Source organism: Falco peregrinus, chromosome 14 (assembly GCF_023634155.1).
Source record: "Falco peregrinus isolate bFalPer1 chromosome 14, bFalPer1.pri, whole genome shotgun sequence".
Classification (NCBI taxonomy): Eukaryota; Metazoa; Chordata; class Aves; order Falconiformes; family Falconidae; genus Falco; species Falco peregrinus.
In genome coordinates this window covers 22,134,149-22,160,986 of record NC_073734.1, presented here as the reverse complement: position 1 = coordinate 22,160,986, position 26,838 = coordinate 22,134,149, and the positions used below count along the sequence as shown (strand labels likewise).

General features: G+C 37.7%; 1 protein-coding gene across 3 annotated transcripts in view; it reads right to left on the bottom strand.

Moving 5' to 3' along the window:
• Positions 1-26,838, bottom strand: part of NFATC3 (nuclear factor of activated T cells 3) — a 103,951-nt gene that overhangs the window by 35,261 nt on the left and 41,852 nt on the right. For all 3 annotated transcript variants that reach the window (XM_055818898.1, XM_055818897.1, XM_055818899.1), the window contains exons 2-3: positions 21,837-22,968; positions 10,714-10,876 (exon numbers count right to left, since the gene is read on the bottom strand). In XM_055818898.1, the coding sequence (XP_055674873.1) occupies positions 10,714-10,876; positions 21,837-22,968 (1,295 nt within the window). The remainder of the gene's footprint in view (positions 1-10,713; positions 10,877-21,836; positions 22,969-26,838) is intronic.

Sequence of the window (26,838 nt, the reverse complement as noted above, 5' to 3'; positions counted from 1 at the left end):
TGAAGTCCCTTACATGAATAATCCTGGGGAGAGTAAGCCTCGGGTGTCTGTCCCTACACAACCTGCACACAGTAAGCAGAGCGGAACTGTCTGCCCACCACACTTGGTCCCCACTGGGGACTGAATTATCACAGAATCTGAGCTACCTTCCACGTCCAGGATGGTGTCATCTCTCCCCTGAAAGAAAAATGGTATTTGGAGCCTGAATTGCCATTTTTGATGCCATACCTCTCTTGTGAATAATGGAGACTTACTAGCCCAAATCAACTTCAAATCAGGAAAAATTACGTATTTTGGGATTTAAAATTCATTCCTTTTAAATACAGTTCTGTTTTCATAGAGAAAGAGTTGATTGTTCTTTGTTTCATTGACAGTGGGGTGACACCTTATTATCTCATTTGCTTTATGCACAATTCTGCACGTTGAATAGCCCAAACATTTTAGTCAGTTAAAAAAAAAAAAAAAAAAAAAAAAAAAAGTCGTTCTTCAGTGAAAATACCTACATAATTAACTTGAAAACAGATGCTACATTTTGTTCAAACACCTAATGAAGCCATGGTAATCTGTACCTTTAGTTCACCTTCGTAAAGAATACATACTATATACAAGTAAGAACAGATTGTCTCTACACGCACCACAGGTATTTAAACTAACAGCACTTTACAATCTACTGGTAAGTGCTGCAGAATCACCGCGATGAAGATGCATCACAATTACCTGCTGCAATATCAGCCTGCCCGAGATTCAGTCATCGGTCGCTTACAGAAAGACAGTACCTTAAAGCTACTGGTGAACACTCGGTGTATTTTCATGTATACCTTCCAGCACTTACTCTAAACACGCAATCCTAGAGCTGCATACTACAAAAAAAGTTAACTTAAATTGTACTTTAAAAAACCCCCATATACCACTCTCCCAGGAGCAGCAAACAGTGTGCTGTAGACAAGTAGTAAGTTACTGCACGCTGTCACTACTGACCTCTAGAAACCCTCCTCTGTAATAGAACACTGATCCACCACCCACTGCTTTGCGGAGGAAACTCGGCCAAGTTGTTTTTGTGTTTCTATATCGTTTCCATAGCAAAGGTCAGTGCATGCGTAAGTTAAACTAAAGCTGGAAGGCTAAAGACTGAAGGTCACTACAGGATAAGCCAGAAGGGCTCCACGCCAAAGCAGTTCCAGGCATATTACTATACTGCATACAGTAAACGCATGCATGCATGTAAAAAAACCCCAACCTTTATCACAAACTCGTGCATTAGAATTAACGTTTTCCCCTTCAGTCTTGTCTAATAAGTGAGCTGACAACTCTAGGCATGACATGGATTCTGCAAGAGTAAAAATCAAAAATTTATAGTGTCTAATCAAAGAGAAGAATCTCTGGGGGCCAGTAAGCCAAGGGGTACAAACTGCAAAGTTAATAAGAGAATTTTTTGATCATCAAGTTGTATTTTGTTTTACAAAAACTTTCGTATGTTCTTAATGCACATATGGAAAAATCCCTTAAAAAAAAAAAAAGTACAACACTAGAGAATATAGATTAATTCAACCACTGAAGACTGTGGTCTTCACAGTCTTTAATTAATTAAATTAATTAATTAAAAGTAATTAATTCAACACTGAAGCATTTAAACTTGGAATTTTGTGGCAGTGGTGAGAACCTTTTCCTTGCTGAGGAAAGCAAACAGGTCACATTAAAAAGAGGCATCAATCCAGAGCAAAGAAGTTAGCATTTTTCCAGATTACAGGCAGATTACATTAGGGCCATATCTGGCTCACGTGTCATCAATTCCATGCTCTGATCTACAGCAACCCTTGCAACACTTGACAAGCTTCTGAGAAGACTTTTTTTTAGTCTCCAGTATTTGAAAGTTCTACCTCTGCTCCCCACCTTTTTTTAAATAAATGGAAAACATAGAACCTGCTTTATTGTTGCAGGCCAAGCATTACCAGTCTCTGTGCAAATGTGTTACCTATCCACAAGATTTCTTAAGACCTATAACAAGACTTGAGAAAAATACCCAACAGAAAATACACACTTCACAGTAAACAGGGGCTCATCACACACTGCTACTGTATGTTGAAATAGTCTGGTTTTCTGAACCAACCCCCCCTTTGTTTATTTTTTTAAAAAACCTCAATACCTAATAGTGTCACTGAATCCTTTCACATGCCTACTCTTTCAGACTAAGAACTAAAGAGAAAAAAAAAAAGGAACTAAAACTTAGGGGGGAGGTTAGAAAAATCATGTCATTAGCCAAGTTTCATGCTCAGCAATCAAGCAATACTACGATACTAATGACATTCAGACGGTGCCAAAACCTATTTGATCGTATTTTTAAAGTAATTTTCAGGCAAAACTTTCCAGCATTTATTAGGAAATGGCCATGTTTAACCAAACTTTGTCTGGGGTTTAATACTCATGTTTTATCTTTCATGTGCCTTTTCTTTGCTTGCTAATGGAAGAAGAAGATTCTATCAACACTTCAGTGCTCCTTCACCTCTGCACAATTAATGCACTGCTTACGGCATTACTGGATTGGTAAAGTAGGCTGATTAGAAAGAAAGCTTTTACACACAAATAGGCCTCCCTAAAAATAGGGCATAGTCTTGAAATAAAAGACATGTCACTTTGGGATAACAGTCTTTGTTCACTCAAGTTCACAACTCTATCTTCCCCAAATGCACCAGTATCCATATAAAAACCTCTGTGAAGAACGGGGAAGGAAAGACGGCTATATAAAGAACTATCAGCACTTACTAAGCATTTACTTCAGATGGAGACTTCCTAGGCTTTTCAACACCTTGACATGAAAAGCATGTTGTAACTCGTTATTTCCTCCTTGACAGTCTCATGGCAGCTGGATGCATTTCAGTGACTTTTGTATTCCTTAGAACAGCACCCAAAGTGGTGTAAATGAGGGAAGGAGGCTAACAAGGAGAACGGAGGCAAAAGGAAAGATAAAGCTGGTCTCTTAAACTAGGTATTTTTACTATTACTTTAGACGACTGTATGAGTAAAGATATGGTATAATTCACCATGAAACCTAAACAATCCTGAAGGAAAACAACTTTTACTGCTTAGATTTTAGTCCACTTCTAGGTTTTTGTTTGTTGGGTTTTTGGGTTTTTTTTAGATTTCTTTTAAATAAAATGGCACACCAGGCCTTTGAAGTGTTTTGCCCTCTGAGACAACAGAGATGTGACCCATAAGCTGGAATCTTGCTGACAGCAATACCAAAGAGGCACTGGTGCACAGCTTTGAAGAACCAAACTTTTTTTCTGACTTTTCTCCACAAGAATTTCACATTTGAGTGGTGTGCAGTGACTTTCTTAAAGAACTGTGAAGACTGCTGGTTTAAAAGCTGAAGGGTTACTCTGCCAAGCTTAACAGCCACCTATTAACAATAACTTGGGAATAAAAGCAAGGGATGACAAAGATCCAAAGGCATGAAGATCAACATAATTTGAAACAAAAGACACACAATGACTAACACCAGTGGTACAATTTATCATGGATTTATCAACAGTTGCAGTTTGAAAAGCTTGAAACAAATCATACATATAAAACCAAGAAATGAAGAGTTCAGTGAAGTTATTGAAAGTCAGACTGACCGCAGAGATCAGTGAGTGCTGACCTATAATCTTCAGTGGACTGTTTAAAAGAAACTAGAGAAATTTGTGGAAGAAAACTTCATTCAGACCTATTAAGCAATACTCCAGCCACTGGCTCAGAAAGTCTTAACAGCACGTGGGAATTTTTTTATTATTTCATTCTGACTCTGAAAAGGTTAGTGTTACAAAAAGTTAAATCTCTGATTTAAAATTACATATGTTAAACCAAAATATTTTCTTTCCCTTCCTGACGTGCAGTACTATTTTCTATCACTTATTTCACGTACCTTTCCACCAACTGAGAAGGAAAAGCATGCCCATGAAAAAAGCACCCTCCTTCCCCTTTTGCTAAATAAACTTATCAAGTAGACTGACTTAAAGACTTTAAAATAGTACAGACTTTTGGAATTCTGAAAAAAATAGCAAGACAGAAAAAGAACAAACTTTAATAAACTATTAGGTAGTGGCACAGGTCCAACTTTAGAAACATTTTAAAGGTCAGCACAAAGACAATCGGGTCCTGCAAAGGACTAAAGCAAACAAGTCATTGCAAATATCAGTGCATTACTGGTCATGATACCGTATGTTTACACAACGTACTGAACATCCTTCAGGGTTTAAAAACTTGGAATTCTATTTCTGAAGTCTCACACCTTTGCGCACTCACTCACTGCTTGCAGCCAGGACTGAAAGTTTTAAATACTGTATTTTGAAGTGTTTTAGCTCAGAGTTCTGTCCCATTCTACATTACCCAAAAAAGGAGATCAATTCGTAGCTGAAATAGTGTAAGACTAATACTACAATTCCTGCAGTGCAGCATTGCCAGTCAAATCTAACTAGGCATCACAATGCACTTTCCATCTGCAGTTTGCTCGACACTCTTGATAAAAAACCCGTGCTATTCCTGAAACACCAACTCCCAAAGCTAAATCATGCTATGGAAAGTTTTTGGACAAGCACTTCCAGGATAGAAACAGGTTATTCCCATATAACCTATAGATAACCACCCCCCCCCAAATTGTTTTTACTTTGGGAAAAGATTACTGCTTTTCCACATTTTTGTAAACATATGATACAAAAAGCAGATGACTGTGTTGTCCAGTGTGCCACTCAATGTTTTTCATATTAATTAATGCATTTTCTCAACTGAGTATTCAAACATATAGCAGATGCATCAATATGTCTTTTACTATCTATTTTGGGGATTCTGGAGCAGAAGATGCCTAAAGAGTCATCAAACTGTTCTTGAAAGATACGTGTTTTTAGAATCTCATCCAAAGGTCAGTGTTTTTCCCAACACTGACCACTACATGGTTCACACAGGCTGAGACTTACCTTCTGCCTTCTGGACTTATTTGCAGGTTGTTGTCACCAAACAGTAGGTAATTGGAGCTGGAATACAGCCTGCCTTCTGGTGATGTACAAAATAGGGAAGAATTCAAAACAAAAATACAAACAGAAAAGTGAAGAGCAGGAAGAATGGGAAGGGCCACGAAGCACAGAAGCAGCGCACTGTGTATCTGGCTTAGAGAACAGGGAGAACTCCGATATAGCTGTTAGTGAAGTAGTTACGTGAATTGGCCACACAGAACACCTGAGAAAAGATGACAGCCACAGAATTACAGGCCAGGAAACAGACACTCATTTAGACAATCCTTCGTCAATTTATTTGTGTCGGATCATCTCTGACATTACTCAATTAGATCCTCTCTTGTAGGTTAGAGTTTCTTTCACCAGAGCTCAGGCAGACTTTGACAGGCTTATTGAGAATGCATTCCTGTTTCAGAATTTTCATAGTAGGTCAAAATTAGTTTCCTTTAGCTCAGTTAGTTTACTTTTTCTTCCACAGCAGCTTTTCAGTCATGACTTCAAGCTCTGCGATCACTTTAAACAGCGCTGACATTCACTCCCTCTTTCACAGGTCTCCATTAAACCTCACTCAGAAGGTTACTGTTCGCTTGTCAGGGAGTAGAAGCATATAACCACTTAAATAAACTAGGTTTTATTTATCACTTCTTTAATTTTTGATCTTGCAGCTTTCTTCAGCTGTAATACTGTGAGTTGTCCATATGGATTACATGATGCTTCCCCTCCTCTGTTACTGAGAATCAACTACAGTAAGAATTTTCCTTATGGCAGAGGAATTGATGGACGATTCTATCCTTAAACCCTTCGCAACGTGGCAAAAAGACACTTACAGTACAGGCAAATTCTTAATAGCTATCACTGCCCCAAAGTTGTCATGCATGCACAGGGCACCAGTGGATTCTATACAGCGCCTGTTGCAGACACATCATCAATTTTAAAATAAATTACCCTTATCATCGGTTCACATCTAGAACAGGTTCCCACTGTGGTACACGGCATGGCCACAGGACCGATATTCCTTCTTGCATACGGAATGGTGCTAACAAGTCAGCGGTTACCCCAGCAGTCCCTCGGTATATCACATTGTACAGTTACCAGGAAGAGTATCACGTAGATCACCACCTCACTAGTAGCAGGACAAAAGATAAAAAGGAAATACTTCTTGCTCTGCACAACACAGTTTATGGAATTTACTATCAAAAGATATCATTAAATTTAAAATACTTAAGAAAACTCAGAAAATTGCAGAAGTTGATATAAGTACCAGGAACAGGAGTATACAAAACAAGTTTGTTCATTTTAAAAAAGTCACAAACCCAAAATACACAAGTAAAAAAAAACCAAACAACACCCAAAACCCAACTATCCCTGAGAGACCCTTATTGTGTGCCCACCTTCTCTACAATTCTCCTGTGGTTTTGATCATAAGCATTATCCAAGTGAAGTCTCATGAAGAACCCTAACCAATTCAGCCAACAGTAAAAACTCATTCTAGCAAGTGGTAAGTTTTTATGTACGATTTGACCAATGGGAAGGGTGGGAATTTCAAGCAATGATGATCTTTCCTTTAAAGTCATATGAAAAGTCGCAGCTATTTGCTTTGTAGATGGGTAAAGTACTCTAACCTACTCAATTACGACGGAAAAGGCAGACAGTGCTCAGAGCCTTTCTGTGTCTCCTGACAATGCAATACAAAATTTCCACATAATCTGGATGACGAACTTTCAGCATGCCACCCTTCTCCTTGCTAACTATTCTGCCAAGTTTTTTATTCCTTCCCTGTGAAAATTGCCAGCACTATCTTGCAGATTCTCTACCAAGGTAAAAGAAATTGTTCCAGATGACATGGATTAGCTGGAACATACTCCCAAGAAAGCAGAGATTAAAGTGACAGGAATCTGCTATTTAGAACATTTTGCATTAAAAAAGCTGAAAACAAGAGCATTACAGAATTTGCTTCCTTAAAGTCAATGGACTTACAAAACAAAGCACGATACTCCACTCATTTCTCCTCACATTTGGAAATAAGCTGATTAAACATCCTCACAACAGATGATGCCAAATTTATCAGAAGCTTAGTCTCCTAGCAACAGGTATGGTACAGTATTAGTAATAGATTAATGACATGCACTAATAGATTAACGGCTTGAAGCTATGCACTGTCTTAAAATCTTTAGTTTAAATAATACATCAACTGCACATGCAGAACTACAGAGGTTTCACAATTCAGAAATTAAATACGCTAGCTTTCTATAAAGTAACGTACAAGAGTAAAAGAAATTGTGTAGGAAGAAAAAGTACACAGGCCTTCAGACAGCCAAAGATGCAGCAGTTAGACTTGATGATCATTATAGGTCCCTTCCAACTGAAATATTCTATTCTATTTTATTTGCCCACATGCTTTCTTGTCTCTGACACTAGTTAACATACAGTTATTTCACACAAGAAAATTGTGCGTACTCTGTTGCAACGCTCACACACATGGCAGTGACTGGTATAAACCAAAGAGCAGCAAAAAGAAAAGGCAGGAACAAATAGTAATGAATATCTTGAATTGGATTTGCATAATAAGCTTCCAGAAGTGCTGGAAAAGAATTTCACTTTTGTATTTAAATAAAGTAATTTTCATCTGGTCGCAGCTATTTAGTATTTACCTTTCACACCAAACTTGGCCCTTAGCATATTGTTTTTCCCAGCAGTGAGTAAAAAGTTAATACAAATCGATGTTTTGTTTCGTAACAACTTCCTCTCTCCCATCAAGCATTAATTTCTAAACCAGCTGGAAGAGACCAAATTGCAAAATAGAGTATTGATTTGTATTTGCATTCATTTTAATTTAGAGAGGCATAGTACAATCCATGTGTTTAAAGCATGAGACTGTCAGACACATAAACACTACCCCCATTTTTAAAACCAGTCTTATTATAGCAAGGTATTTCACAATGGTAATGCAAATAAATAGCTTTTAAATCGTTGGTGTAATTCACATAGATCACAGATCTGTTTTTTCTAACTTGAATCTGGTACTGCAGCTTAGAAGCATGTAGTTCTGCAAGCAAAAGAAAGCTTACATACATTTGTCAAATCTTATAAACATCAGGAAAACAATTTCCCTTAATACAAACATTAGTGCAAGATATAAGCACTCGGGGTGGGGGCGTGGGGGGGAAGTAAAAAATTAGAGTGCAGTTCACAAAAGCTCAGCAGAGACTTGTATATCCGCTAAAATCTCTCAAGTTTCTGTCCTCATTATGTGTTAAACTTCAGTGCCAGCACCTTGGCTTGTGAAAGTTGTGTCTACTTGTTCTCCACAGACTAAAGCAACACAGGAAGAAATGTGTCCGGCCGACCTTCAGATTCCAGCCCAGTCCTGGCAGCCTCAATTTTCTCTAGTTTGCAGCACAGACTTTCCTCATAAGCACCTGACCCTTGCCTCTGCTGTGCTGAGAAATCTAGTAGGTCTGACAATAGGAGAAAGTTGGAGCTGGTTAGACCATGCTATTGTAATGAGAAGGAAAACATTGAGCAGCTTTGTAGACAACATGAAATTTGGGTGAACAGCTCAGATTAAGAATGGAAATGGAAGGACAAGTAAAGACATTCAAAAAAGAAGACGGAAAGCAGATAATCAGCCTTTTTTTTGAGGGAGAGAAAGGAAATATACAAGGTCTTAAGAGAAAAAAAAGGAAGAATGAAAAGAGTTCAAGGTAGATTATCAGAGAACAAACAGTTTGATAAATAGCCCACAGAATATGATTAGGAGTCAGACTGAGAGAAGAAATTCATCAGATGAAGAGCTTGGAGGGAGGAGATTGCTTAGGCAAGGAAAAAGTAGGTAGTCCAAGACATTTAAACTCTGCCCATACATCTTTATTTATATAGGTATAACATTCGAGCTGTTCCAAAACTGATGTAATTACAAAGCACGACAGAATTCACTGGCCAGAGAGAAGGCATAAACTATAAGGAGAAAAAGCAATAACATATTTATACTACAGTATGAGTAGGAGAAAGAGAATGGGGACTGATTATGCCAATCCTATTAGCACTTTGCATCTGGTCTCAAATAGTAATGAGTTACTTCCAACTACTGGAATAGGATAAACACATCAAATACATTTTAATGTATAGACTGCTATAGTTAAAGATTAAGCACTGAAACCCTGACTGCCATTTTTTGAAAAGAACAGGAAATACCCTGAATTTGGGGAAAAAGACAAACCCTGCTGTAACCTTAATGTAATCAGACTAGTATTTTTTTCTACTACTTGTCTTATAAAGATCTTATAACTCTTGTCTGATTTGACTTACAAATGAAGCATTAAATTTTATCTTAACCTGGTTTAGGATTAAGACAAAGACCATTAAGCAAGATTAAAGTGACAATTCAAAAAAGAGACATTGCTTTCACCCAAGTGTGGCAAACTGATAAATCAAGGCACCATAAGAAGCCCCACAGCCCCTCAGCACAACCTTCCCCATGCCCAGTGGATGAGGGTGGGTTCCCTTCCAAGCTGCACGAGCCAGTTGGCACTGTAGATATGAAAGGAGACATCAGTGATTACCCCTAACTAATCCAGAGCCCTTCCCAGCACACAGCAAGATATTTCTGCACAGACCTGAACTCTGAAAGTCAGCAAGGAGCACAGCACAGCTTGCACACACAGTTACACCTACAATGCCAAACCCACGCATCTTTCCCTCCAAAGAGTATGATGGCAAAGCTAAAGCTTTCTTATGAAAGCCAAGCCTAATTTACGACCTTATATTTAATCCTGAACTCAACAATAATTGGATGGTGTTTGCAAAGTATTTAAATAACACAATTTAGATGCCATTAGCATTTGGAACATTTGGCAATAAAGAACCCAGCCACAGCAACGGTTAATGGCAGGTACCAGTTACCAAGAGTCAGACCCCCACCCTCTGGTCAGCCGGATGAGGACCACTGCCTGCCCTACTGCATTTTCTTGAAACTGACTGAAACTGTTCTAAGAGACAACAGAACTTGCATGATTCTGTTAAGACAATGGAAATCATGTCCAAAAAAAAAAAAAAGAAAGAAAGAAAGAAGTAAGTCTTACTTGCTGTTACAGATAACCAATCAAAATCTAAAGAAGCTAGGTGACGCCTTACTTTCTAAGGAGGTAGATACCATTAAACAGCGAGTAATAACCTTTGGTTCATGCTAAAGGAAGAGAACAGTTCAGTTTAATTGACTCCAAACATTTAAGTGAAAAGTTAACAGAATTTATGGGTTTCCATTTCACAGAAATAACCTAACGAAAAAAACAAACAAGAGGCATTTATAGTATTCAGAAGCCGTCTCAACACCAAAAGATGATCTCTGATTCAAATGAAGCTATATTGTATTTCAGTATAGCTCAAACTAATCTGTTATGACCTTTCTTACCTGCCCCCATGCACACTCCTTCCTCCTTAAAGTTCATGTTGAATATGTTTGAGTAATGCACTATTGTGCTGTGAATCCATTCACAAACATAGAACTGCACAGAGCATAAAATTGTGATATGCACTGTAACTGTAGTAAGCTGTAAATCTTTAAACATCTAAACCCAACTTTTGTATTGAACAATTTACATTTAAAGGAGAAAAATCTTACCCAGGGAGGACTGTAAGCTTCACACAAGGCAACAATTCACAGCATTGTAAACAGCACCAATTGTGGTTAAAAAATTACCTTCCATTCAAAAAAAGGGAGACTTCCTACCTTCACGACAGGGTGTCCTCCAGTAGATGCTTTTACTGCTCCTCTGCTTCCTTCTGTTTCATAGTGAGCTCTGTGATGAGTTTTAGGCTGGACTTCTATTTTCAGTTCACACTGCCCATAATGACTTGGTAAAGGCCAGTCAAGGGGTGGCAATGAAGATGTGCTGCAATCAAGACAAGCACGCTATGGTTAATGAACTATGACACATGGCCACAGCACAAGCAAAGTAACTTCACTGTAAGACACAGACAATGATGTCACTTTCCTAACAAATGATAACCAAATAAGAATAGCTAGTAGCCTAAAATTGTTACTTGACAGTTCCAAATTTTTGCTGGTTCATTAAGTATTTCTTTTGGGGTTGTTTGAGTGGGATTTCAAAAGAAAGGTCACCAGTGCTATTCTATAATGCCTTTATATGACTTTTTTTATCCTCAAGTATATCAGCAAGCAAATGTTGTTTAGATGGAACAGTGTAAATTCAATCTGCAAGTCATTAAGTTTTAACTCTCTGCATTATTATCTTCCAGCCTGTTGTTTTTGTTTTTCAAAGATAGTTAACGAAGCGCAGTGCTTACCAATCGTTACAATGAACACTATATGATGATCCAAATTTTTAAAGCTAGCAGCCCTATCTGGGTGTAAGGACTTACTGCAACAGACACCAAAGACACCTAAAGTACATGCTTAGCTTATCCATAGATTATATTCACCCTTACACACAGCAGCAAAGTCACTTCAGGGAAGAAGGACAAAACACAGTTAATAGAAGTAATATGGAAGAACCTCAAAGGAAAATAAATCACATTACGTCACCAATGTTTTCATACCTACCCTTTTACCTGCACAGATTTATAGACTTATGATTCCAGTAAGGTGAACAAGTCACATTCAAGTCAGTCATTACATGGCAGAACAAATTAATTTATGAACATTTAAAAGTGAACATTCATAGCATCACATATCAAACAAGGATATTTACAATAAAAATAAGCTTTTAGTAAAATAGTTTTGTACTACCTTACTCTGACCAACAGGGAAAGCAAATTATGTTTTAAAGAGATGGACAAATACTGGTTTGTGTTGTCATCTGAGAAAGCTCAATTCCATTTCACAGGAAGTCAGGAAAAACCCACCACCAATCCATGCAACTTTCCACAAATACAAATAGCCACAGGTCCAAGATAAACTATATCTTCTGGAGAATTTAGCTAAGACCTATAAAAGACATCCACAATCGAGAAAGAAGATAATGTTTGGACAGAACAAAAAAAGAAAAGAAATCTCTGTCTTTAGCAAGTATCTGGATGGACTTGGGCTCAGCCTGCAGCACCATGTATCTACCTTTTACTATAAAAATCCATGTCACTAAGCATGGAAAAGAGGAAGAAGAAACAGCACCACTTGCTGGCCTCCTCCTACAGAACAACCTACAAGCCTGTTGACCTGCTGCTTCATGGAGCACCTCTACTGTGCGGTTCAGGAGAGAGCAAACATGACAATATAAGCCTTATCTCCTGAAGCACCCTTCTGAGAGCAATGGGAGGAGTAAGTATTTCCCTTTCTTCTTCCCGAAGGGAAGGAATGTAAGCAATAAATCATCCCACAAGCATTCAGCGTACAGCAAAGACTCTTCTTCCCCCAGTAAGGAGGTCTGATGTCTGGTCCTTCCACAGCAGTAGTATTTACTGGGTAGGAGAGGACTGCTGATGTCAGCAATAGAAGAGGAAACTGACAGGAATGCAGTATAAGCCCAATCCTTCCAGATACTTACCACAGGCCAAGACGCACTGCCTAAATGCTACTACTGGCTATCAACTAGACTTTGCCATTCACTTTTATAGCTACTGAAGGAGGACTCAAGTCTTCAGTCTGAAAAAGGAAAGAAAATGTCAGGATTAGAAGATACTAAAAGGAGTTTAAAAAGAAATGTAGCATGCAAGAAAATTTTCTTTAGTATTTCTGGAAACCTGTCTCCCCCCCCGCCATATAACCAAATATTCTGTCAAAACAGTTACGTCAACACACTGAACAGATACGATCCCCTAAGAGAACTTGGTATAACGCACACACCACAGACTGTATACCAATTATTGGGAGGCATTACTGAAAACTTAATAGTAAACTCAGTTAAGAAAAAAGTATTTGTTGCTTTTGATCACTCTCCATACAGCTTCTCAGAGAGGTTTAGTCCTTCTGCAATTAACTAATAGAAATGTGGCACAAGCTGTATCAGACTCCTATTATCTCCTGAAAAAATATTTGGAATACTAGAACAAACACAGAGACAGGAAAATAACCAAGTCTCAAGATTTTGTCATTCTTTGAAAACAAATACAAAATATCAGCATGAGAGAGCAAGCAAGCACACAACATATGTGCAGATGCCTAAGACATCAAAAAATTGGAAAGCTTTCAAAACACAGTTCTCCAAATAAATTACATAGCCTTTGAGGCTGTGCTGCATCAAACTAACGTCTCCTAGATGCAGCAGGCTAGAGTTACAGCTGCTTCCCTTTGGAGTTTGATGTTGGATACCCAAACTGTTATTTCTTTCTTAATGTTTTTCTTGCTGTTTCCATCACCCTCAACTTCTCAGCAGCAGTGGAATCTTAGAAAGTTTTAGGGTACATGGTCATGCACTTCTCTGCCCTGTGAGGCTATCAGTTTAATGTATTTCTGCTTCCACATCTCCCTTTCACTTTTTTTTTTTTTTTTTTTTTTTTTTAGATAAATGCTGATGAACTAGATCAGTGATCTAACATTATTTCATTTGGAAAGGTGAATTTTTTAATCCTATTAATTTACCAGGGCCCCAGTTGTCTATACAGCTTCTTCAAATAGAACTAGTGGGAGGGAGGCAGTGGGAACTTCCTAGCCAGCACTGTCACCTTCTGCAGGTCACATGCATCCACAAGCTTGGACACTAAATAGATTTAAAAAATATTAGAATACAAACTCTCAAGTTTTGTTTTTTTTTAATACTGTGTAGAAAAGGCTATCATGTCAGTATTTGGGGGGCAAAGATGTAACAAGTTTGCATATATTTTGAACACTTTTCAATATGAAGTAACACTATTTCGGTACCAGATGCTGAATATGGGAAAGTAAGTCTGATGCCGCTAGCTGTACTGCATTTAAGGATCTGTTCTCAAGAAAATACTGTTCAGTCTCTACTGCTAGGTGAGGATCAGCAGAAAAACTGCTAGACCTTTAACTCACCGCAGTTTTTTTTATCAGTGCTGAACTGTGCATTGAACTCCAGTGATCTCTGATAGTTTGGAACTTGGCTAAGTTCAAGATTTAGTGCTGCATTACTTTTAAAATACCTGGAACGTGTTTAAGAATAAGCTCACCTGCTTCAGAAATGAGCAAAAATTTGGTGTTACAAAAGGATTTCTGTCTCCCCCAGCTTACACACAGCACAATGGCATTTGCATTATCGATAAAGCCATCTAAGTTCGCATTCAGAACCCAGATTAACTGCTGAATGTTGGGTTCCTTGATGTCATTTTAAATCAGAAGACTGAAAGAAATAACAATTTTTGTTATTTAAATCTCCTCACTTTTCAGCCTTGATGGGGAGGAACACATTTGTAGACACTTCCACATGTTTCATTACAAAATTTTACCAGGTTCATTGCCAAATTACCATTACAATAGCTTGTGACTTAGTCTTCTACATAAGTTTCTCTACTTTTTTGTTTTCTTTAAATGAGTAAAAACCTTATAAACGTTGCAGTGAACTACTAGTAAAGCACCAAATTACGTGTCAGGAAACAGAAATAATGAGTGACAGTCATTCTAGAACTTTCATTAAATCAGATCTTAACACGCTGTTGAAACAGCACCAATCTGTAAACCTACAAACGTCAGGGTTGGACTAGATGATCTTTAAAGGTCCCTTCCAACCCAAACCATTCTGTGATTCTTCCAGTAACACCAAGGGAGTTGTATAGTTTGATTAATGCAAGCCTCCAAAAGCTCATACTCCTATCACATCAAGAATAAAGGCTTCAGGGAACAGCAGCTATTAAAAGAAACTCAGAAGGAGGGTAGTACCCTCAGCAGAAGCCACTGCATTTAAAATCATCACTTCAGTGATAATTTAACCAATATTAATTGAACAGATCCCTTCTGACTCTGCCTCTCTCACAGGAAGCGACAAACCCCAGAAATAAGGCTGCTGGTTTGCATTTGGCTGTGTCCCCACAGCAGTACACGTGGGACAGAAGGAAGAACAAAGCCTATGAGAACCATTACAAGTAATCCAGTTAAAAACTTAAAACAGTTACTTTCCATTCGTAGCGCTCATCCTGGGTAATTCATGGGATAAGTAGCTGGGGCTCTGTGCAGACAAACTGCTAAGCGCTGGTACCTCAGCTGAAGCACGTGTGCCATGAGCTCCGTTTTAGTCTAATGCTCTCCTGGACTCCTTGCTTAGAAAGTTTTTGAACACAGGTGGAACTGATAGAAGAACCCATTTTAGCCACTCTGTATGAACATGTTCCTGCCCCTTTGTAGTCACTAATTCTAGTAATAACCTTTCATATATACCCACTAGGATCTCAAGATGCTTCTGAAAGTTATTTCCTTAGCTGGTTGAGATTCACAGATCTCCTAGAGTGATTCTTTTATTATTTCTTAGTTGCAGCAAAAATAACATTTTCCACTTGCAGCTCCTCCCAACACATCAAAAGGAAAAAGCTCACTGACCATACAATGGATATTCCACATCTTTTCCTCATCCCAAATTCTTGCAGAGATTAACCAATAGCATATCCTGTGACAAGTCAGTGTTGCAACGCAGCAAACCCCTGAGAATCTCAAATAGTAACTATGATTCAATACCGTGGTCCTTTTCAAGAGTGCTTGCAGAGCCAAAATACTGCTGCAGTTGCTCTTCACTACCCAGAACAAAACAACATTTTCCCAGTAATTCTGGAGTTAAGAATTCTGAGGCCATTCCAGTTGCCACAGTGGCTTATCAATAGACTTTTTAAATATTGTTGACACCAAAAATATCACTGTTCTACTACTAGCAGACCCACAGTTAACTAGGCTTTCAGAGTACTGATTCAGTGTACTGCCAAGTAAAATCCATATTCTATCACTGCAGAACAAAGTCGAGAGCTGGATCACATGTACAGCACAAAGGTCCCATAATAAACACTACCTGAATTTCTCCGAATTCATTGATGGTGTGTAAACAACAGCCTAGCGTATTAAAAATATAAGAGGTTCAAAGTTCTTTTGCTTGTCTCACTTAAGTGGGTCCTTATCTTCAAAGTCAGCAATTTGCAAACATTTTCACTTTCCAGCTTTGCTAATGTAGCATAGCTGGTGTTATTTCTATTTATCAAAATAAAATGGTAAGTACTTAGCAGACTAAGTCTGCCTATAGTCCACTCACATTGAAAAAAAATATTATTTTTAAAGTTAAAACCAAAGTTCTAATATTTATGTTAAAAATAGAATCTAATTCTATTCCTCTCTACTTCCCAGACTTCTGAGAGAAGAATCCAGACAAGTGAAGAAACGTTTCCAAGTATTCAGCAATCTACCACTATATGTAAACGATTATTTTTTTCCTCCTGACAGAGTAAGCAACATTGTCAGCAATCCTAGATTCCAGCAGTAACTGCCAGGTAAAATAGTTTCAAGTTGCCATTAAGTATCCATCATTTAGGAGATTCCTGAGCTGTAAATACATCTATCAAAGCACGTTTGTTCATCACCACTGGAACAAAGAAACTACTTGATATCACGCACTTCTCAGTGCTCTAGATTAGATTTGTGACACCGCAGTCTGAAGACAAACATCAGTTTATATAGCAGTTTTTAAATCAATGTATAATTCTCTAAGAATTTCATGAGGGAAGACACAGTAGAAGAAACTAGATTTCTGACCATTAATGAATATTGCCTGGTTATCTACCAGACAGAAAATCACCATTTGTTCCCATAAAATGTTTCAGGGGTTAAAGAAAGAAAGAAAAAAAAGAATCAATGACCCATTAATTTTACTATTCTGCAAAGTGCCTGTTAGCTTAAGACAGATTAGATTCTCCAGATCTGCTTTAGAAAACCTGAAACTTAAGTGTTCCACCAACCACTCATGTTAAAAGCCATAAGCTTAAAGCAAAAGAAAACAAAACAACAAACCTAAAAGCAGAAGTTGCATCATCATTGACCATTCTAACTAAATGCCCCATGTTACCTACATCAGTGCTGGCCATGTCTGTGATGGTTGTTAACTCTGGAACACTGTAACCACGGTTGTTAACACCATAAATGTTGCTGTTCTGTTATGAGTTGTACTTTTAGTGACAAATCCTCCCAAAGTTATGGTACGGTACAGGATTAATTGCTCAGTACCGGTTTCTGAGTCATCCCTATACTCTTTTTATTCCCCTTGATGAAGTTTAAAGAAAGTATTGTAAAACAGACTTTCTATTTATTTTTTTTTTTTTTTTACTTTCTGGAAATCTTATGACTGTGAACTTGTTTCAGAAAGATGGATCACACAGAAAATCTATATACATTGTAACTGAGAACATTAACATCTGTAAAACAAGCACATGTATCACTTCAAAATACTATTTTGCTACTGATCTTCCTCATACAGCAGCCTTCTACTTGAGGAGGCTGACTGGAATCTAACAAGAAAATTTTAATAAAAGGGATCAGTCTTAAAGAGCTTCCCAATATTACATGGTTTCATAAATATTTACTAAATATTGAATAGAAATTTCACAAAGTTTCAAAGACTTAAGAATACACTTAAGATAATTCACATGCACATACAGATCCTTTTCTGATGGTGCCAGATAGTATGAGCAAGCAGATCAAATTTAGATATTTGAATATGAATAGACTTTATGAAGAAACACTTTCTCTGGTATTCTTCTAGACTATTTATAACCTATACCGACACAGGCTATCTAAGAAAATGAACTTGAAGCATCCCAAAAGAAAGGGATTTTCCAAGTGGAGGGTGGAGGGGAGGGAAACATGAGACACACAGATAAGGTCAATTCTTATCCCTTATCCTGGGAGAAGGAAGAAAGTGGTAACTGAAATAACAGTCATAAGAATAACAATGTAATTAATCAAATTATCAAATAACTTCATTGCTGAATATTCTGTAAGATGACCAATTTATTCTGCCATTGAAAGAGTGCTCATCTGCCCAGGTACTTGGTTAATGACATCACCAACAGATACCTTCACCATTCCCAGGTACAGAAGACACTACCCAGTTCCTTTCTACCTAACTGAAAGGAGTCGTTGCACTGGTTCTGCCCGTTGCCACTTGCCTAGACTTACCTTTGGCAAGGAAACAGAAACGTGACTCAGGGCACAGAATACACACACATATTTTACATGCTGGCAGATTATGAGTTTGTGACCAAATAACAAGCTGTCATGTAACAAGATTGTTTGGCTGGCATCTGAAATATGACTAAAATGCTCAAAAAGCATGGTACACATTTTAAATTTATTTAAAGTATTGCACACTTACTGAACATCAAAGAAAGAAGGCAAACATGGTCAGGACTTCACAGATAAACTAAATTACAGATGTACAAAACTTTAGATGGCATTCAGAGAAGAGTGTGAGGCAAGTTATCCCCACTTCTACCAGGGGTCGGTTTATTGCAGCTGGGTGTGCACACTGGTCACAGTCACTTCATATGCATGGAATCAATACTCCGGTTTACTACATGCACTACTTCGTACTTGACAATACAATCAAGACATTTAAAAAAGCATATAAATTGTTATATATATTGTAATATTATTACAACTAACATATTACTATATAGAATATGTAATAAAGATATAAATTGCAAATAATATCTAACTCCCTATGACAACTGTGGTGATCACTTTTGGTCACTGTCAAACTACTTAAACAGTGGATCTTCTTACATTTCAATTTTATTTGTAAGAGTCAACTTAGCTCCCCTACATTATAAGCATCAAAATCATAAAATATTATATGACAGAATTAAATGTTTTAACATACTGAAGATGCTTACTCTCATAACACCTGTGGAAAAGGCTACAACTGCTAAGTAATTCAACATTTCACTGAGGATACAGCTGCCATTGCAGCCACTTCCACTAATTCAACAGCCAGACTACGCTTTTGGCAGCAAATGTATACAGCGTAATAGTTTTATTTATTTTACTTGTGAATAAGTGTAGTCTTTATTGTCTTCTGCCCGTTTGCCTATTTTGTATTTAGACAAGTTCTTCAGTGCCAGCTTCTAAATGAATTGACATTTGTAAAAAATTTTTTACTTCTTAATGAAAACGGTAAAATTGATTTTTACTTGCTTCTGCTCAGTTCTCCCCACTACAACAGGAAACCAGTTTAACTGAATATCCATTTTTGTAACTATTTTGGTCATCCCACAAAAGAACCATAGATCCACACCCCATCTTGCCACATGCCTATACAGTTACGTGCTTTTTACCCTTCAGCAGTGCTCACTTTTTATGAACTATTTTATTTAGCCTGTGAGCTAACAAAAATGCCATGTTAGGACTCCTGAGTACCCTACATAAATACTATACAATTCCAAAATATACAATTAAGGAAAAGTACTTATTATTTTAGTTAGAATAAAAGGATTCTAGTAACAGTCTGAACACCTTTTATTAACAGGTGAGCAGACTCCAACAGAATTTAAAAAAACCAACAAACCACTTCAAGACAGTTAACGTATCTGTCAACACAGTAGTTTCAGATCTGGTAAAACAGAATTTTCCAGCTAGCAGCTTTGCATCTTTACTGCTCAACTTCACATTCATAAACAGTTATGCAGAAGAACGTTAGAGGGGGAATAAAATAATAATACTCCCACTCACTAAAATCAATACATTTCTGATGAGAGGAGAAATTAGTATCTGTGGTATGCAATTATGCAAAAATGACAACATGGCTGAATAAGCATTGTTTAAATATATTTAGATATTAACAATCTAAACTGGTTGAACTAAAGGATTTATATAAAACAAGTTTTAAAATTAACAGAAGTCTAGTATTAATAAAAATGAGCCTTGTATGTGACACTGATGTATGAACACACAGGAATACGTTCAGCAGTAAAACTGCAAAGGTCATTGTTAGAACTCAGATGAACACTGGAGTCTATTTAATAGTACCCATTAAAAGTTACCCTTCTACTATCAAGCTCTTAAAGCTATGATTCATTTATCTTCCATTTGTTTCAAGGATGTTTCGCTGTACCCTGAAAGTATGGGTTTGTATTTCACCCTTGTGTGTTTGTAACTTCCTTCATCAGTACTTAATAGCAAAAGTTACAGCTGAATTTTCTCCATTAGTTCTCTGCCTGTAACACGTGGGAAGGGTCAGCTGTAGCAATCTTTAAGAGATGACTAAGTGCTTCTGTATTTCACAAGATGTACACCCCAAAAATATTCACGTACCCAACAGAGAACAAGAACAAGTATTCTAAAACATTTTTTTCCAACAGGCTTGTTCATCTGACAAGTCATCAGGAAATAATACATCAAGACATTAAAATGATGCACGAATGATATCTGAATTTGGAACAAGGCACTAGGAAAGGGGAAATACACACAAACTAGCATGTCGCCGTGAAAGCTAGCATTGACTTTTTATCAAGTTGTGCTTTTGAGGGAAGTCCCCAAAAAAGAATACCTCTTCAGTAAGCTCATCTTACTGGACAACAGTTAATTCTAGTTTTCTGCTAAGAATTTAAAACTGAGTGGCAGGAAAAGCGCCTCCTATAGAGCATCTCTGAAACTTGGTCATAAACATTTCTTCACTTTGCGGGAGGAAAATGCTAAAACCATGAATAATTTCTAAGCCATTCTTTCTAAAATTAGAAATACAGATTGTGAAAACAAATGCTTTGCAACGATGATTTTGCAATAGAAGAACACTACTTTGTCATCAACTTTTAGGACTTAAACTTTGCGTTTTTCAAAATAAAGCATATACGTGGAGAATCCTACCCTATATTCCCCACACACACACTCCAAGCAAGAGTAATCTCTTCATCCACTACATCCTTGAAGAGCAAATCTTAAGCAGTGCCTGTGGACAGAATGATACTATTTTAATCAAAGTTATTTTAAAATCAATATAGACTAGCATGGAAGCACTGACATTTAAACCTATAATATGTTTTTTATACGGATAATTGTGCTTTACAGATATTAGTCTAATGTACCTTTCTTGCAAAGTGTCCACACAAAAAACATCTGCAGCTTCTTCTTCCCAGTACCTCCCTACCCCTTATTTTTAAAAGCTAGCAGAGCAAGAAAAGAGTTCAGCAATCAAATGAATAACTTGAGCTGAGTAATCACAGCATCTGTCCATCCAGCAGCAACGTTGCTTAAGGAGTTTACATTTCTACTCCACCCACTGCATTGTACTGGCAAAGTGATTCCAGAAGCTATATGGTTGGAATATAGCAAGTTTTTCCCCCGATGAACTAATTCCCTTTTCTGAGCCTCCACAACTCATTCTGCTAGCACATGACAGGACTACAAAAGGAAAAGAGCTAGTTAACTCAGCACCACAGTGGTGGCGATACTCTTGGAACTGCAGCCTAGAAGTTAATTCTTTCTGGACCATTTTCAGTATGGCATGCAAATATTTTTTGCTATTCTAATTCTAGAATTCTACCAGCCCAAAGCAGCAAGTAAAAACAAAAGCAAATAAACTCCCCATCTCTTCTGTCTCACAGTTTTATAAAATCACGTAAGTCAGGTTTCCCTAGCTATACTAAAATGTTAACTGCTCAGATTAGATGGAAGTGCAAAGCATGCACAAAATCTGCAGGCTTTCGATTCAGCTGGGCTTTGTGCATGTGCGCAAACAAACTTTATTTAAATAAAACTAATCCTATATTAAAATACATCTACTGTATTTTTAAAAGAAGAAAAAGATGGATATTTGGTCTCTCAAGTTATTTTTTCCCAATTATATCATCTACCTGCCTACAAGAAGTTTTCTTAAGGAAGTCTTAATGCACCGCTGAAATATAAATGCATTCATATGCCTATTTAAAATGCATTGGAGAAGAAAAATGGGAGGGGAGGACCTTCTAATCACTTACCGAAATATAGGTGTGTGACCAGGCTTTGGTTTGTTCCAAGTAAAGTGCGAAGGAACAGAAAGAAATTGGTCTCCGGGCAAATCTTTTTTCAAGGCGTGCTGAGTACCAGAGCAATCATCTACTGCAGTTTCAAGGGATGATGATAAGTTACCCTGTTCTTCAGGACAGATATCTATTTTTCCCGATAAAGTGGCAGTCTGATCCTCTGAGGTCTTTCTTGTTTTTAGAGGAATATCAGTCTCTGTACAACACTGAAATGGTGAAAGGCCAGAATTAAGGCCTTGTACGTTATGGATGGAAGTGTTTAGCCACGTGTCTTCAGTTATGCTTCCTCTGGGAGAATGGCCAGGTGATGGAGTTGGAGAGTGGTGAGGAGAGAGAGAACCAGCATAGCAAATCTCAGCACTGGAGTGTCGTCGTTTCCCACAGGGAGATGTAGGTCTTGATGAGGGCCTTGATGTTGGTCTAGGGCTTAGCCAATTTTCATCTGTAATGCTAGTTCTAGGCGAATGACAGGGTGACTGTCTAGGTGACAAGGCATGCCCAAATCCATAAGGCTGCTGCCAAGATTCATCATTGGGACCTCGTGGAGAACCACCGGGAGATGCCAAAGGAGAGCCAAGGGTAAATCGAGCAGCTGCTTCATTTAGCTCTGAGTCTACATCATCATAAACGTGGGAAATGGATTCGCAAGAGGAAGCATCTGAAAACCAACTTCTGGACGAAATGCTGCTGGCGGGGCTTGGACTGAGGGATGATTCCCTATATGATGGCTCAAGAGGAAGATAGAGATGGTCCCGTGAAGGCCTTTCCATATACTCATTTTCAGTGCCATTTGTGTGCAATTCATCTTCATTGGCTTCAATCCCCTGATGACAGTTAGGTGAAATAGATGTAATTTGAATACTAGGGCACTCAAAGGGCTTGGGTCCACCTAGTGGGCTGTACTTGGATTCTGGTACCTCACAAGTTCCTTCATAGTTCTTATGACTCTGAAGTCTTGTAGGTGGTGACAGAGGAGAGGAGTGAGACTGCAACCCATGGCGAGGAATACAAATTGGCTGATTTACAGAGGATGATGGTTGGTCTACATTAAAGATGTATATGGACGCACAGTCATCTGACTCAAGATCTGAAAACAAAAGGGGGGGGGGGGGGGGGAGGGAAGAAAAAAACAAAGAGGAACAGAGTCAGAATGTAATACTTGGGGAAAAAATGCCATAAACAAAAACCTTTGTTTCCCAGGTATAGCCTGTTTTCAACATCTTTGACATTTCCCATTACAGTAGCCACACAAAAGAAAACCAATTCTTAATTTAAGATTTTCCCCAGCCATATTTACAGCTAAATAGGGCTACAGTATAGTATTCTGTCAGAAATCTTGTTTTCAACCAGATTCCACGTTTTATACACATCTTCAGTGGTTGAAAACATAATACACACAGCAAATGGGTTTATAAATCTTGAAAGGATCTAAGCTGGAATACTCAATTCAAACTTTAATTTTCATAACTACACTCCATTCATAATTGAGCATTTTTAATCATAATCCATTAACAATTAATTTGTGACATGAATAGGAAGGACTATGATACTTTCTGCAAGCCCCCTACTCAATACTTACAAGCACTGAAATATCACATACATAATATTTATCTCCTTTAACACTAGAAAGCATCTTACAGTGACTCAGATTTCAATGAAGATTATAAAGAACTAAAAACATTCAATCAAAAGAGGCCTAGGAAAGATTATTATTAAAGATACGAAGAACCTTATTCCAAAGATATTTTTTTGGTTGCTTAGAAAACTCTAAAGTGCTCACCCCATAGAACAGCATTTCTCAAGTGCAATCTCGCAAAGTTTGAGCACAAGTTGTTCAGCAAAAAACGCAAAACAAAATATTCTCAGATCTCACTAACTTATCCAAAACACAGGAAATATTCCAAAGAAAAACAAGCAATTGAGAGGGAGTGCAAGCCCTGTTAACAAAATCAGCAGCTTTGTCTCACAGAACCGAAGCAGATTTTCTTGCCCCACTTCTTAATACTGAATTAACTGCCACTATGAGACATTTGTCCAAAAGGAGAGTAGAAAACACAGGTTTCTTTCTTACTTTGTAACCACTATGCTTTCACTCTTGTTTTCTCTCTCCTTGTAAAGTAGACCCTTCTCAATATTTAAGTATAGAAAGTAAGTATGCAAGAGACCTCAGGTACTTCACTAGTCTATCATCTAGCAGATGAAATTAAATGTACTCAGACCACTCCCATTAGACACTGAAACTACTCTCAACACCTGTTAACAATATTGTCTCTGCAACCCAAGTAATTTGTTTTAATGCTGAATCACTGAGAGCTTTTGACCCATCACTAACATTTAACATAATCCTTAAAATTATACAGTTTCTAGTGCTTTGTGTATGGGGTTTTATTTTTTTAAAGTATTTTTTTTCAGTAGTAAGGGAATATTACACAGACACATAAACATTTCTGCAAACTAAAATGCTCCTATGTCAAATGTGACAGTGAGGCATCAAGTTCATACTATCATTTTCCATAAATCCAGACTGCATGACATTAATCACTATCAAAACTGCATTTTCCTATCCTTTCACTAGGATAGCAAACATTTTAAAAACACTTTTATTGAGGGTCTTCCTTTTTGCCATTTCCCATAACAAAACATGAAATGCTGACAGTAGTGAGCTACAGGTTTTCCCCATCTATTGGTACATTCATGTGCAAGATCAAATGCTCTTGCTTCTTAAATCATTAGTATTAGAAGCATAGGTCAACAGAAGAAAAATGCAATCCTAATAAAAGCAATTATCCAGCTTCTCAAAATTTAGAAATAAAACAGTTACAGGTACAGAAATTTTGAAATAATAACGTTGTAGGAAAAGAACACTTGGAATACTTCAAGTCCTGTGTGTAACCATTTACTGTCATTAACGGCCTTAGGAACAGTAGCAGCACATTGTGCTAGAACTCTCACCGCTGCAAAGAGTCTTATTTCTCTTGCAGCAATAATCATGAAATCTTAAAATATTTAAGACAATTTGTCCACTTTTGATGTCACTGGGATTTACAAAAAGCAGATGTACATTCAAAATTTAAGTTTCAAGGAGCTGAGATGGAGAGATCAGCCTAGCACAGATTTATCAACACCAGCTAGGAAGAACTTGGGGGAAGAGATGCAGAAGGCAGGAGAGCACTCTTCTGACTCGGGCTTCTTTGGTCCCTCTCCACGAAAAACAACTTCTAATGAGTTTGGCACCGTGCTCTGCCATTACCCCTCCTCAGCAGCATACACACACACACACTCAAAAAAACAGGAAGCTAGAAACCTAGAGTAAGAATTATGCATCTAATGAACACCAAATCCCAAAAGACTGTGGAAACAATATATTTTGAAGTCCAAATCATGCAAACCATTTTCAGATACAACCAATAAACAAGTAGATATATTTTAGTTTTCACACACAAACCCTCCCCGTTACAGTCATGTATTAAAATAACCTGTTAGTTGCTCATACAAAGGACAACACTAAGCTTTAAAAATTCTGTCGTTAATTCTACTAGGCTATTTACCAATAACTATTTTTGTACTATTAAAGACTGTAGAGAGAATTCAGTCTGGAAGAGCCCTCTAACCTTGAAGGAACTAGCAAACATACAAAGATGAATGGAACTTGGATGAAAGAAATGGGGGGGAGCAGGACAACATGACAGGACTCGCACAAAAAAACCCACCACCAAACCCAAACAGCTCACAACCCTTAAGATGGAAAGGAGAACAGCTCAATAAAAAAGTAACGCAGGGCTTCCAGAAAGCAGCAGGTAAACAAATTCAGGGGAGTCTCACAACAGGCAAGTGCAAAGCAAAAAAAAAAGCTATGGAGAAGCCCAAGGGAAAAAAATGGAGTTATGGAAATCTGGTTACTTAATAGGAGAGCTATTACATCCAAACAATCCTACTGGGGGAGGAAAGACCGTAAAGCAGCGAAGCTGGCCAAGTCATGAGGCCTTCACTGACCGTAAAATATAAGAAAGAAGCATTCAAGAAACAGAAACTAGGTCAGATTACTAAGGTAGACCATAAAAACTACCACAAGAGCATGGGGGTAAGATGCTACGATAGGACAGACAGCAAAACACAAAGCCCAAGAGAAGCAGTGCCATTCACATCAAAAGCCTACCATGACCCTGAAAAGGCAGGTGTGTTAAATGCTTTTTCTCTACTTAAGTCAACCAAGTAAATTGATAAGAAAGTTAACAGCAATGCAGAGTAAAGAAAACTGGACTAAATAAAAGGTTAAAAAGTACCAAAGAAGTACGGGCCAATAAGTTTAGATTCAGTTTTAGAAGTGGTATTAATAGCTTATTTGTTCCAGTAAGCATTTAAAAGGAGACAGGGAAACAAAACAAGAAGTCGATGTTTGCAAAGAACAAAATCGCGTCAAACAAATTTTGTTTTACGATCAAAGGAGGTCTTCTGGATAGCTAGCACAGAAAGTAACTCAGCTTTGTTTTAACTTAAGATTTTTAACACTGCCATGCATGGAAAAGCCACTCTGTCTTCAGAAATTTAGCAAAGCTGCCTTCTCCACCTGCTGAGATCAGGTTTACTACCGAGTGATCACAAAAGTTAGCAGATGTTCTGTGTTCACATAGTGCATATAAGCTATATAAAGCTGCAGACTTGCAGTGCAATCTTACATCAGGCATCTGTGTCATCCTTTATCAATGAGAACCAGAAGGTCTGTCACTTTGACTGTACATTTGCTACTGTCTGGAAACAGACCAGTCTGCAGAAGCTCCTGTTCAGTATTAAAACAACACTGGCTCATCCCTTACTAAGCTGCTAACTACACTTCAACGTAAGCGGTCTAACTGGAGAATATAATTAAATAATATCCAGAACAACTGCTCCTAAAGTACATTTTGCTCACTATTTGCCATATCAGACTGCATATTCAGGACTAGTAATGCTTGCCCAC